Source organism: Bos indicus, chromosome 13 (assembly GCF_029378745.1).
Source record: "Bos indicus isolate NIAB-ARS_2022 breed Sahiwal x Tharparkar chromosome 13, NIAB-ARS_B.indTharparkar_mat_pri_1.0, whole genome shotgun sequence".
NCBI lineage: Eukaryota > Metazoa > Chordata > Mammalia > Artiodactyla > Bovidae > Bos > Bos indicus.
In genome coordinates, this window is record NC_091772.1 from 12,655,480 (window position 1) to 12,670,192 (window position 14,713).

Consider the following 14,713-nt stretch of genomic DNA (forward strand, 5'->3'; position numbering starts at 1 on the left):
AATCAACTCTATTTCAATAAAGATACATTAAAAAGACAAAGTAAAGCGGTAACTAAGTTGGTGCCTGGCGGGGTCTGGGCATGTCCACTCTGCACCTGGCCCTGCCCCCGCGTCCTGTCTCCCAGCGGCAGGACCACCCCTTACCGGGACTGGTGAGAGCTCCCAGGGCGCTGCTCGTGGTGGACAGAGGATTTGCATTGGTGGTGGTGGCTGAGGTCTGGGCTGCGGCTGCAGCCGCCGCCAGCGTGGCCAGGTTCTGTAACTGTAAAGCATTCATGCCTGCAGGGGGGAGAGAGAGGGCACGTCAGCAGCAGGCCCACTTTACCCGTTTCCCAAAAGAAAAGGCAGGTGATGAGCACAGAGGGCCCTGGGGCTGGCACACTCACCCAGCTGCCCTGAGGACTCGTGCGGTACCACATGTCCCGTCCCAGCCCAGGACCCTCTGCCCAACTGCCCCTTCCTGGGCGGTGCAGCTCAGCACAAAAAACAAGCAAGAGGTTTCTGTGTGGACCACGCACTGCAGGGCCTTCCACTGCGAGGCTGTCACCTGGAGGGAGGGCTTCAGGGTACACTCTCCATCCTTAAACTCCACAGGTGTGCATTCGGGGCATGACAGAAGAAATGATGCTTTATTGCTCTGAAGTTACACTGATCTGTATTCCAGGATCTGTAAGCTGTGTGACTCTGGACAGATTTCTTAACCTCTCTGATTCTTGCTTCCTGAATGAGTAGTAACAGTTACTTACCTCCTCACTCACGTGGTTGTTGTGCAGATTAAATAACTCAATGATTGAAGTGACTCAGCACAGTGACTGGCATGACATAAGCCCCCAAAATCATCAGCAACTACTGTGAGTGTCACTGTCATTATAGACCCCCAAACTTCTCTCTCGGTTTATTCAGGAACTCAAATAATATTTGCTGACGAAAAGAATGAAGAAAAATGGCAGTGCCGTGATATTTCTACTTGCAATATCTGTATTTTAAATATATTTGTATCTCAAAGAGGAACTACTTACTAGAATGAATTGCGGGCTAATGAAAATCAAGAAAAGAATGGAGAGAAACGAAACTCTGCTGACAGGTCTGGGGGGACTAGCCAGGCACAGACTCCATGCCTGAGTCCCCAGAGGTTCAGAGATTCTCTACACCGAGTCTTTTTTCCATGATTCATTTCTCCGTCATGTACATTTGAGAAGCAGGCAACAGCAGTTCCTTCCTCATACAGTGGAATTTTGCACAGAAAGATAATGAAGTTATCAGCCTCATTTTACCTTTTTCTCATGTCTCAAATCCAGGCATTTGATACACATTTACATAGTGAATCCAACCCGCTTTTCAGACAGTGGCCTGATGACAGGGCTAGGGGATGGGAGATGGAGGAGGGGCAAGAGAACATTCTAGGAGCACGCCTGCTGGAAGCCCTCAGCCACCGTGTGGAGCCTCAGCTGGACTCAGAGCCAGGCTCTCTTACCTACCCTGCTCCTCCACCCCAGGTGCCTTCGTCAGGACTTAATCCTATCAGGAAAGAGTTCCTCAGGTCCATACTGCGATCTGGGTTCTCATTTTGCTCACAGTGATACTCGGGCTCCTTCTGGGAGGCATCCAGCCCTGGTGGCTTAGGGAGAAAGCAGCACCTGTTCTGCAAACCCACACAGGTCCTGGGGGTGCTGGGAACAGGACAAGGCACCAGCGGCATCCTGCCAGCGTGAAGACGTTGCTCCATCGAGCACGTGCCACTGGGGACAAAGCTCTGTCCCCGCCTTGGGTCAGGGGTCAGGCAGGGGGGTGCTGACGGGACCCTGTGAAGGGAAAGCGCAGGGCCTATTTTTTCAGGTTTGCCTGAGGAAAACAGAGCTGGGGGAACATGAACTGAGCACAGATCTCCCTGGGGTCCCCTGGGCGTGGCTCCTGAAAGCGGTTGACCACAGGCTGGCTTGTGTGCCTAGGGGCTGGGCTTAGGGGGATGCTGCAGGGTGGGATGAAGCGCACCAGCAAGGACCTGCCTGGTCCCCGCGGCCCCTCTAACATGCTCAGGATGTAATGCAGACGACCAGACACCGGCACGGACAGACAGCTGTGCACACGAGAAGGGTTTAGCACCGATGTTACAGTCTGCACATCTGGCCACGGGTAACCATCAGCCGAGCACCCTCCTCAGCCTGCATTTCCCAGGACACCTGCTCTGACCCGCACTGCGGAACCACGGCCTGGTGCTGGGGTGGAGGAGCTCAGCCTGCTCCTCCGGGTCAGAGCCTCGCAGGCCCTCCCGACACTGAGGCTCTTCCCCCTGGAGGGTGACTGACGGGCCTCGTCCAGTGGCACATTTACTCGTTACCTGTCATCCTCCGGCTCGCTATCTAACTCCCAACGCGTTCATCGCAGCCTGCTTCCACATCATAGACACTAAGCTCCTTGAGGACAAAGCTGTTGTCTTATTTGCTTTCAAGCCCACCTACACACACACAGAGCCATGTTCATTCACAGTAGGTGAAAAATGGAGCCCCAGGAGATGAATGAACAGGGCAACCAACAGCATGAAATGTTCCCATGCTGCTATAAAGAGCATTGTCTACAGACCCAAACGAGGTTTTTCTTGTTTGTTCTTCGTTCTTCAGTATTTACAACAGCTTCAAATATTGACTATTTCCCTCAGTCGTTAATTAATCCATTCTGCAAATATTTATTAGGTCTGTGCGTTTTCTTTTTCTCACCCACCAACACTCGGCGTTGCCCTGGAGTCCAGCCCACCACCCTTGGGTTCTGTGTCCCCCCCGTCCTCCCCGGGTGTCCCCTTCCCCCCTCACCCCAAGGGGCTGCCCTGCCTCCACTGTGAAGGCCAGGTTCTGGGGCGCCACACTGGGAGTGGCCAGCTCTGTTCAACCACCGACCGCTACGGAGCAGAACATGGACCCTAGCAAAACAGAGATGAAGGAGGGGAGGAGAGGCGTCGTGACTCCAGCATCAGAGCGTTTGGGGCAAGGAGGTGGGGCTTAGGTGGAGAGAAGCAGAGGCAGGACCTACAGGTGCTGCCCAGCTCGCCAGCTGTCAGCACGCGGCCACGACAAGACAGACCCCGGGACCCAGGCCGAGAACTAAACCTCCCATCCGAGCGGAGCGGAGCCAGGGACTGCGGGAAATTCTATCTGTTTCTGGAAATAAGACTCGGACCCAGAAGCTCATTCTCACGAAATGTCCTAAAAGGGCTGCGAGTCCTGGTAGAAAACCATTCAACGACAGCCCTGGGCTTGGCGACAGCAATTGGGAGGAATCGAGAAATCTGAGCTCAGGAGTGACAGCACAGAGACTGGATCAAAGAACACAGCTCCCCCCATCCCAACACCCCCCTGCCCCCACCGACCCCGAACCATGATGCATACAGTCAAGCCAGACATTCTCCGAGAACATCGGAGCTGCCGGCTAACACAGGGCAGGGGCCGTGCTGAGGCCGGCCCTAGGAACCTGCGGGCAGTGGGCGTGAGGGATGTGATGGGCGCTCCTGTCCACCTCCCAGGGGCAACACGCAGCTGTTCCCTGCAATGTCCTTCTGTCCAGCCAGGTAGCGGCCTGAAGCCTGTTCCCCAGACCGTCCCTCCAGCAAGAAAGCCTCCTAGCGGGGACACCCCGGCCACGGCTGACATCGGCACATCGCAGGGACACGCGCGGGGTGTGGGGAGAGCCCTGGACACCGGTGGGGCAGGATCCCACTGTCTTCACAGCAGGCGTGCAGGGCCCCGGGGACAGACGCTTTGGCTCTTCTTGCCCCTGGCGCTCCTGTAACCAGAGGGTCTCACCTGCAGTGTGGACATCTCCCCTCCCCTCCCGTTCAGGGCAGGGGCTTGGGGGCCTGGCGGCCCCACTGCTAGTGGGAAAGGCCTCGGACCTCAGCTACGAAGGCAGCTCAGGAGGCTCCGAGGGGACGCACCCCGAGCTCCGTCCTCTGCCTGGTGAACTGCACAGACTTCCCGGTACCAGCATCTTTCTAGACCTCCAGCTGCTGCAGGCTTAGCCCCCCACGGACAGTCAGTCCTGGCCACCCCGTCCCTGCTCCGGCTGTCTGAAAGGGGGTGTTGCTTCTGCTGATGTTGAACTCACATGTCTGGTTCCTTCTCCATCATTTTGTGTTTTCTGTGTGTGTGTGTTTAAGGACCCTGTCCTGTCCTCCTCAGCTCCTTTCTCCACCCCCCAGGGCCCCCCATCTCATCTCCGGTCTCCGACACAAAAATCCTCAAAGGGCATGGGATGGAGGAGGGGTGGCCCAGGCCCTGGGGGCAGGGGGGGGGGGGTGGGGGGGGCGAGGTGATGCTGTTTCTGGTTGGCAAACAGCTCTTCCTTGAGAAGAGAACCACCCTCTTTTAACCTCACAAAGCACTCTGCTCGGGTGGACATCCTTCAAACCAGGGGCAAATAATCTGAGCGATGAGAAATGCAAAACATTGAGATAAGTTTTAGGAAATCCAACAATGTGCCAAGATGGCCGGGGGGTGGGGGGAAAGTTAGGCATACAGGGGTTCCACTTTTCCCTCATTACTCTGGAAAAGACAACCCATCTCCAAATGAGGAAAGTATGTACCGAAGAGTGCACACTGTGCCTACTTGAAACTGAAGGTTTTTTTTTTTAATTATTTATAAGGAGAAGGGCATGAAAATTTAATTGAATGTTCACCTTAGGTAATTCTGTGTCTTATTGTTCAGAGCAATTACCATAAATCTGCATTTCAATAAGCGAGAACAGATGTCAGTTGTTACCAGCGCTTGCCAATCAGGTCTGTTAGAAAGTGACAGATGGGTGGTTATGGAGCATTCTCGCATTCTCCTAAGGACTATTAGCAGGGAGTGCGGGGTGTGGAGGAGGGGAGGCTGGGCTCTGGGAAGAACCCGGGGCCTTTGTGGGTCCAGTCTGCACACCTCCCAGGTGTGTCCCCAACGCGAGGTCCAGTTTTGGCCAAAGTCTTCCCTCTTCTCCGCTCGTCACAGACACGCTGAGACCGTCTTTGCTCTGAGCCGGATCTCCGACCAGTACAGAAGTCGCTATGTGGTTCTTTCAGGCAGACACTTGCCCACTATGATTTCCCTCTGACTTTGGAAACTTAGGCCAGAGATTCTGAAAGCAAATTACTACACGCTTCTGACTGTCGGAAGTCAAGCGAAGCAGTTTTCCCTTTGTCATCAGATCTTCTTCTTAGGCCACCGCTTCATAACCTCTGCAATTTCTTACTAACAAGCCCCCCTCACCCTAGAAAAACATTTCCTCTAGCAGAAAACCACCCCGATAAATCTGTGACGCTGTCCAGAATGAAAGGAGGTTTTTCTGCGGCCGACACTGGATTGCTTCTCTTGGAGCAGTTTTGGGGTTCTTGTGCATTGTTCACTGATGGCTCAGATTTGCTTCTTGGTTGGTCTCCTCATTCGTCTGAGTGATTCCATACCTGGATTTGTGGACGCGCAGTGCACTGAGTGGCGGCCGGGGGCGGGGGAGGCGACAGGGAGCTCAGGCCAGTTTGAAATGCGGACCCGCCATTTCTTACCTTGGTGACTCTGGGCAAGTTTGTTCATTAACTTCTCTCACCCTCAGTTGCCCCACCTGTGGAATGGGATGCTAAGAGTCCCTATGTCACAAGGCTGCTGCAGTATGTGGGAGTGCTGTAGTGGTGGTTTTCTCCCTGGCGTGCCGTAAAGTGTGAGGATGAACCCCAGGCTTATTTCAAGGTGCTCTGTGAAAAGCAAACTGGTGTAATACTACCCTCGTTTTTCTAACATGATGCTTTTTTCAGATGATCGTTGTTATAAAGAAACGAAAGACCGAAAAACCAGTTTCTCCTTATTCTTTCTTTTCTGGAAAAATCCAGACTCTTGGCCTGAACTCAGACCCCAAGTTAGGGAGATTTCAAAAATTCATGGAAAAAGTATCACAGTTTGAGTGGGAAATGGACAAATTTTTATCACAAGTGATAAGAGGGAAAGTAGAATCAATCAACTTGAAGGATACACAAAAAATAAAAAGGATGCACATAAAAGCAGTCAGCTTATAAAGATTACAGCCTTACTGTTATATTCTCTGCTTTTTATATGTCAGATTTAGGAAAGGTTCCCTTTCATAAAATGGTAAAACACTTCTGAAGTTACTTTTAATTTGAAAGGTAAATGGTTTTGGTTTTTTTTTTTTTTAAGAACAAATAAGTATATCATTGATGTCTCATCTGATTTTATTGATGTAACTACTTTAGAAACTTGTCACCTAATTTTTGTTGTTGTTTTGCTTTTCTGTTTTTTTTTTTTTTTTTCCTTTTCCAGCTTTATTTCCTCCTCAAACAGAAAATGTTTCCTCATTCAGATGAGACATTCTAGACGGTGGTGAGACACCTCAGTTTCCTGTAGGACAGACCCTGTTTTCAGAGCTGTTCACAACACAGTATCCCTGCTTTCCCAGATGACATTCACCGTCTGTGGACGCTGCTCTCAGCTGTAGCGCTCGAGTCTGCCCCGTGGAGCTGGCTCTCTGGACATGAACGTGGGGCTTCCCAGGTGGCTCTAGTGGTACAGAACCCACCTACCAATGCAGGAGACATAAGAGATTCAAGTTCAACCTCTGGGCCGGGAAGATGCCCTGGAGGAGAAAATGGCCGGCCACCCATTGCAGTATTCCTGCCTGGAGAATCCCACGGACGGAGGAGCCTGGTGGGCTACAGTCCATGGGGTCGCAAAAGAGTCGGACTCGACTGAGCGACTGGGCACTGCTCTCGCTCCTCCACAGCCTCGCTCGCTTACAGGCGCTGTGGCCGCAGGAGGGGTCTGGGATGAGGCACCTCTTGGTGAAAGTGTGGTGAGAAGCACGCTCGTGTGTAACACGTAGGACACTGTACCCACCTGCTGACCCCAAACCTTCCACGACGCATTCTTCTTTCTTTGTTTCTTTTATTTATTTTTTTAACAAGTCATTCTTAAAGATACTGCCGTTAGTTTATGGAACGGTGTGTGGCTTAGATGTCCAGCTAAAGTCAAATTTCTTAATTCAAAAACCAGGCATTTCACTTAAGTTTCATTGGGACTGTATGCAGAACGTAAATTTGCACCTGCGAAATAATAAATTTACTCACTTGTCGGCAGCCCCAAAAGAGTCCACAAATGCCACTGAGAGGAGGCCACACCCTCTCAGCGTCGATGCTTCAGGAGAATTCACAGGTGAGGGAGGAGGGGAAGGAAGTGAAGATTTTTAGGGAAACGGGGAAGAGCGGCCCCCTCCCACAATTCAGTGCGTGCGGGAACCTTCTTCCACGAAGGGACCCCTATGATCCCTCTGCTTTCCAGGATGGGTTTAGGTGACTGACGGTGAGAAAAGCCCTACTTTGGGGAGACAATGAAAGAGCCGGGGGCCATAGAACTTGGTTGAAAAAAAAATAACCATAATGCTTCCTGATTTTCCATAAGAATGAAGGGCACTTGTTACAGAAATGGCGAAGCAGAAGAACCCTGACACCCCCATCCTCAGTCCTCACTACTCAAGGTGACAGCAGAAAATGGGACACTTGGCCTTTGACTGCACAGCCTGGGCAGCCTTGGTGCTGGATTTCACACTAGAAGGTTCAAGAAAGGGGTATTTTGGAAGGCCGAGCGCATTTACAGACTGACTTTAAATTAGCCATCTGCTCCACACACCTTCTAAGGTGACTCCCAGGTACTCTCCATTGATAAATGACTGCGTGGTGTACACACACCAACATCCTGACCCGAGGTGGTGCGCCGCGGGCTCACGGCCTAATGAAGAGTGGCAGGGCGCCCTGTCCACCGGGAAGACACGCCGGGCAGCAGCCTCGGGACCCAGTGACCTTCTCTGCATAATTTAACCACGGCAATGGGAGAGCCTGAGGCTTCCTCTAAGGGAAGACTCTTAATTCTGAATTTGGGGGCGGGGGGTTCCAACTGATTAGAAGAAAAATCCTGCCTTGGTGGAAAACACGATGCATCTTGACATTTCTTTCAGAGGGTGCAATCCGGAGGTTTTCTCTTTTTTAAAAATGTAGAAAACTCCTTGAATATTTAAGTTCTGTCTCTCCAGCCTCCTTTCACAGAACTAAAAATAAATCAACTGTTCAAGGAGATACTTAGCTCCGAGGCCAGCTTTCTCAACTGTGTTCATTAACATTCTGTTGAATGATTTCACTACTTTTTATTTTAACATCTATTTTTTTCTAATAATCCCAAAGCTGTCTTATGACAGAATAGGTGGGCGGTGCCCGCAGATTTAAAGGGCCACGAGTAACTGAGCGCTGCTCTTACTGCAGGCCAGTCCACCCCGTCAGAAAGGTCACAGTTTAGCCCCAGGGGCCACCACGGAAGGCAGGGCTAACGGCCACAGGACGCACAGGAGGAGGGATCTGAGTGTGCTCATGCCAAGTCTCTCCAGTTCCGTTCAAAGTGACACAAGGAGAAGAAAAATAATAACACAGGCTATGGATTCAGGAGAAAAAGAGAAAAAAGGAGTTTTCACAGTGACAGATAAAGAAATCAGGCTTAGAGTCTGCATGTCCTGGGTTAATCTCACTGACTCAGGGTGTCACTGATGGAAGCAACTGGGCTTGCCTCTAATATGCCAACAATCTGTTCTCCTCGCCCACTCTCCTCGACGTTTTTGGAATTGAGGAAGAAGCTTCCTGACTGTTCCTCGCGGCAGGTTACTGGCCCCTACGTCCTGATTCACCGCACGGGTCAGGGTATCAGCCTGGAAGGTGACTCAGCGGGACCCACCTTTCACTAATCACTGCCCCTAGGTCACTACCAACACAGCTCATTATCAAAAGAAAACCTTCAGGGGCTGGCTTTCACATGCAGTCCCACTGTGATTCCCACCCCGCCCCCCACCTTGCCCCCCTCCCCCCCACAACGAAGATTTCCACTTTCCCATAAAAGCTTCTGATGCACAATTCTATCAGCTAGGATTCTTTTAAATTAAAAAAAATAAAAATAAAAAAAGGCACCCCTGTTAATTGTGGTTATCAAGGGACTGAAATGGTATCAGTCAGAGATAGGTCTGCAAGCCTGGCTTTCATTATGGAGGACAAAACATTTTTATTGACTGCCTGTTATTAAAATTTTAGAGGGACGTCAATCATGGTGGCTGCCCTGGATACACAGCTCTTGCTGGAAATCCACCCCCTCCCCCTTCCCCACCTTCCAGCAGTCAAACCCTTTAAGAAAAAATAAACACAACTCTGGAGGGTAAAAGAATCTGCCTGCAATGTGGGAGGACCTGGGTTCGATCTCTGGGTCCAGAAGATCCCCTGGAGAAGGAAATGGCAACCCACTCCAGTATGCTTGCCTGGAGAATCCCATGGACAGAAGTGCCTGGTGGGCTACAGTCCATGGGGTCGCAAACAGACACAACTGAGTGACTAACACTTTCCACTTTCTCGAGGGTACTATGCAGGAATTCTCAGCCCCCAGTTTTCTTGTTATAGAACTGTTGGAGATGCCAGGGATAGAAAATCAACTTCTGAGCAGCTTACTCTAAGGTGTAACACCTAAGCCAACAGGACAGGTTTGTGGTTCTTTCCCCCATCTTCTTCACCCTCTGAACCCATCCCAAATTCAGACAACAGAGCGGTCCAAAGGCCAGGCAGGCCTCATGACTTACCCGCCATCTGCTGAATGCCACTGAATGCACCCAGGTTGCTGGAGGAGGTGGCCTGCTGCAGAAGCTGAAAAAAAAAAAAAAAAAACACCAAAAACAGAGAAACATCCTGTCAAAAAGAAAGGCAGCTCAGGACAAAGGAACTTGCCACGTCCACAGGGGCACATCCAGTTCCCTTTACATTCAAATAGTCAGCTACTGCTGCCTCTTAACCAGCTAAAGGTTCCCAGTGTTGGAGCCATAAATCCATATTAATGTCTAATCTCTATTAAGTAACCAGACACCGGGAGACTCAATAACGTCACTGCCTTAAACAATTCATCAATTTACAATTTTTAACAACCAGGTGTTAAATCTATGGAATCCAACATGGCGTGACTAATGCTATCTCTCTGGAGCTTAGTAGTTCTCGTAACTCATCTCTGTCAATCAGGGTCCAACCCTGGGTCTCCTCCGCTTTCCTTCACAGCTCCCTGTCCTACAACCTTCATTAGGAATGCACAGATTCCCCGACTCCTGGACTAACAGAGAAACCGCTGAGATACCTACAGAGATAAATGTATCTATTCACAGCTCCAAAGCTACAGTCATAACTGTAGGATAAAGACAATGGTCAACCATTTTAAGGTGGACTTTGTGGGCACAGAGGAACATACTATTTGTCAAAACTTAGAACTATCTGGTGCTTTATATCCTGACGCTATTATTAGAAATATATTAGCATCTTCTAAAAAGAAATGAAGACAGCTGTGAAAAGGTCTCTGCATTTTGTCTCGGGAGCTTCCAGAAGTACATTTATCCCGCACGCAGAAACAGCGGGCAGCACAAGGTAAGGCGTGTGATCACCATTTGAAAGCACGCCTTTACTTGTCCCAGTAAGTTGAATTACAGGTTAACTTAGGGTTTCTCTGGTGGCTCAGAGGGTAAAGACCTGACTGCAGTGCAGGGAAACCGGATTTGATCCCTGGGTCGGGAAGATCCCCTGGAGAAGGAAATATCAACCCACTCCAGTATTCTTGCCTGGAGAATTCCATGAACAGAGGAGCCTGGCGGGATACAGTCCATGGGGTTGCAAAGACACGACTGAGTGGCTTTCACTTAGGTGCTGCACTAAGTGTGTGACTGGACTTACTGATACCCTCCTTCTGGTAGATCAGTATAGCCACAGTCTGTACCCTGGAGCGGGTGTGGGGCCGTCTCCTATACTCAGAAGTCCATGGATGTCAAAAGCATAGACTCACCAAATCTATTATTAAAAAACTGCCACAGTTCTATGAGCTGAGGAGGAACCAGAAGAATTCACTATTTACAAAATAGGCTCTCATCATTCACTTGGAGCTCTGCGCAGCCTAACGGAGAGTGCTGCCACTCGGGCAGGTTAAGTGTCGGTTTCCTCTGCTCTAGGAGGAGGAGACTCCACCATGGTACGGGACTCACAAACGGGCATCCAGCAGCTGACTCCATTCTACCCAAGTCCTAGTTGCAACGATACTATGGGGATTAATGTGAGCAGTTATCAGAAACAGGAATACACCTTTCACTCATCCTTCTGGATTCGGTGTAACAGATACCTAGATATCAGACAGACAGAGACACAGAGTGAGGAAGAGGGGAAGCCAGGGATGATTCGCTTTGACTGAGAGAAATCCCTTCTCTTGGTTTGATTTCTCAGGTTTCCCATTCTCTTGTGGTTGCAAGAGAATGCAGCTCTGTACCATGTTTTAAAAACTGAAGTTTAGTCAAATTAAATTAGCTTTGAAGATACTTTGAGGGATTAATAATTTCTACTGGAGGAAGTTGCAATACCTGGAGGGTCATTAACCCGAGGATTCTTTCCACTGACAACCACACTCTGGTGAGCCAGAGTCAGAATCTACCCTCAACACAATAAAACAGGTGCTGGGTGGTGGGGCCAGAAGACTGGGACAGGCACAGGGGTCCTGGCTCCTGGAAACAGTGGAACACAAAGCTGGATCCTTAAAAACTCTGAAAAGGTGAGCTTGCCATCAACCTATGATAGAAAACCTTGTTTTTATTTTTTATTTCAGCAACAAAAAATTTTTATATTTTATTTCATATTTAATATATTATATAAATACATAATTGATATATAAATACATAACTATATAAATTATAGATTATTTTATATTTTATTTCACCAATTTTACTTCGGCAAGACATGAGGAAATTTCACACGGGGTCCCTGTGGATAAGATGGAAAACTGGCTAGAAGGTGACAGCAAACTCGGTTACTGCTTCTATCAGTGATTCAGGGGAAGGCAGGAGAGGCATGCTTCTCCCGCAAGACACGCAGACGTGTCATGAGTAGTTACTGCTCGTCAGACCCTGACAGGCCTGAGGGTGGGTAAAGGAGGATTATCAGGGACTGCCCTGGTGGTCCAGTGGTTGAGAGTCTGCCTTGCAATGCAGGAGATGCAGGTGTGATCTCTGATCTGGAAACTACAATCCCACCTGCATGGAGCAACTAAGCCTGAGCACCGCAACTGGAGAGCCTGTGTGCGGCGATGAAAAACACTGCGTGATAACAACGAAGACCCCACAAACCTCGACTAAGACCCAACGCGGCCAAACAAGTAAATATTAAAATAAAAGGGGAATATGAGTCACAACTCCTTGGAGAAGCAGCCAGGCTGGATGGAGAGAGCACACAGAGGGTTGAAATCCTGCCTGACCACCAGCGCCATGACCTTGGGGGAAGTAACAAAACCTCTTTAAGCCTCTCCTTTCCCTCACCTGCAGCAGGGGGATCACCTTTCAAGGTTAGAGGGAGGGCTGTTTTGCACAACAGTATGGGTTCTGCTACAAAGGACAGCTCATGGGTCATACTATACTGAGGGCAACAGTTCAAAGGTCAGGACAGAATGAGGACACACATACACGGACAGACAGCGGCTAGAATCAAAGGCCCAAATGCACAATATAAAATTACATTAATTAATGTGTAGCCCGGCAGGAAAGGGGGTAGAGAAGCATGGTTCGGCACTAGATCAAGCAAAAGCAAGCGAAACCTTAGGGGAGTGTGAGCTGCCTTCCACCACTTTCAAGCTACGTTCAGATGCTTTGAAGCTCACACTAGGGCTCGCTCCTCATGCTGTTTCGATCTTACCAGGGGAACGGTCCTAGGTTTTGACTCTGGCATTTTAATAAAGACAGTGGCAAAGTGAAATGGGCAGCACAAAGGTGCAAATAAACAAAAAAGGAGGTGAAAGTTTAGCAACAATGAACTGTAAGGGATGGCTGGAAGAACAGGGGCTATTCGTCCTGAAACGGGATCTGAGTTTCGGGTTTCCAACAGATAAAGGAACATCTGAACTGAATCAACATCCCTCCTCTGGGAAGACCCAGTGAAGGACAGTTCCACGAGGCCTCCCTCCTAAGTCCTGCCAAGGAACACCCTGCCCCGGGCATAGAGAGCGGGCAGACCACGGCTGCCTGGGGACCTTAAATCACGGTGCGGGGAGCATGCCGCACCCCTCCTGATGCAGGAGTTGATGCTGGAACACTGGTTAACACCCAGCCTTGTGGAGCCCAGCTCAGCCTACATCTAGCTAGACCGAAGGGTCCATCGTTATGCTCATCAATTTCACCTGGAAAAACTCTGCATCGAGGCCAAGAATTTCCTGGCATTCACAGCGTCCCGAGGCTGAGCTTTTGGTGTACTGAGGGAACAGGAGTCTGGAAGAGTTCCAGGGGCGGGGCTCTCTCTCTCCTCCTGGGGACCCCACGTCCCCACCCCCAGGAACTTACCGCCAGGTACTGCGGGGTGAGGCCGCCCAGACCCGTCAGGTTCCCCCAGGTGGCAGTGTTGAGCTGCTGCATCTGCTGCGCCAGTTGCTGCTGGAGGCGCCTTTGCTCCTTGTCCTTCTGCGTATCCGCGAACTTCACCACGATCGGTGAAGAGCAGCCCTGTGGTCAGACACAGCGGAAAGTGAAGAGGGGGTTACAGCCTGGTCCACTGGGCTCGGGACACTCAGTCAGTGTGGGGCCTAGCTTTCTGAATGACTGCAGCAGAGGGGCCGAGCCGGGCTGGTTTTTAAGTGGTTTGATGGTCCTTCGTCTTCTCTGAATAGCACCATCAACAGAATATTATTCCAGGGTCTGTCACTGGTGTCTCTGGGGCTCTGGTGCTTGAAGAAGCCATTCTGCTCTCGTGATCTGCTTATTACACTGCCTCGCCTTCTCTCTTCAGGGGTCTTCCTTCCACCATCCCAGGACCTCCTCAGGGACAAGAGACCTGATCACTGGCCCTTAATTAAGCTTCATGGTTCATTTGTCTGAAAGATGGACTTGTCGTGGTGTGTCTGTCTGTTGCTATGTGTAACCTGGGCACGAAGAGGGGGAGACGTAATGGGAGTGAGAGTGCCTGTCATTCACGTCTTTTTTTCTTTTTTGTTCACTCTTTCCAATGCTCAGTTAAGCATTTTTTAACTTTGGAATGGTGGGAATTACATCGACCCAGTAATGTAATCGGGAGCAGTGGGTTTCATTTTTAGGAACGTGGATGAAGGAAGGAGATATTCAGGGAACGCAGGCATGAACCCATGTCCCTGTCCCCATGTTTTTAGAAAGGTCTCCTCCTTCTCTACCACATCTAATCTATCACTAATCCCAGGTTACTGCAAATCAAAAACGAACTATCAGGATTGTGTTCTAGTCCAGGGAGGTGGAGATTTCAAATGGGAGGTGGAGATTTCTACTTGGCTTCTTTTCCTAATCAATCTTGCTGTTCTAGGAGCTTCTTTCCATGTTCATTTCCTTTAAAAGGCAGGATCAGGGGTAGTGAGTGAGAAATGGCCATAGGTTATATAACAGGACCAGCATCTTTGAGATGGAGGTGGTCCTTAGGGAAAGTAAGGGCCTAACACCCCAGGCAGGAGGACTTCCTTTTAAGATCACTTTTCAACATTCGCCACTTGGTAAACACTCAGTGGAAACCAATTGGTTTCCCTCTCCATACAGCTTACTACACATTCCATCACAATTAAAGCTGTGAAATTTTGCTGAGAAAAAAGAAGTTAATTCTACCCAAGTGATTAAAAAAAAAACAACAAACTTTTATTGAAA

General features: G+C 49.8%; 1 protein-coding gene across 10 annotated transcripts in view; it reads right to left on the reverse strand.

Moving 5' to 3' along the window:
* The window catches only part of CELF2 (CUGBP Elav-like family member 2), a 671,895-nt gene that overhangs the window by 37,035 nt on the left and 620,147 nt on the right, over positions 1-14,713 (reverse strand). For all 10 annotated transcript variants that reach the window (XM_070800750.1, XM_070800744.1, XM_070800748.1 and 7 more), the window contains 3 exons: positions 13,397-13,555; positions 9,632-9,695; positions 145-279 (listed from right to left, as the gene is read on the reverse strand). In XM_070800750.1, the coding sequence (XP_070656851.1) occupies positions 145-279; positions 9,632-9,695; positions 13,397-13,555 (358 nt within the window). The remainder of the gene's footprint in view (positions 1-144; positions 280-9,631; positions 9,696-13,396; positions 13,556-14,713) is intronic.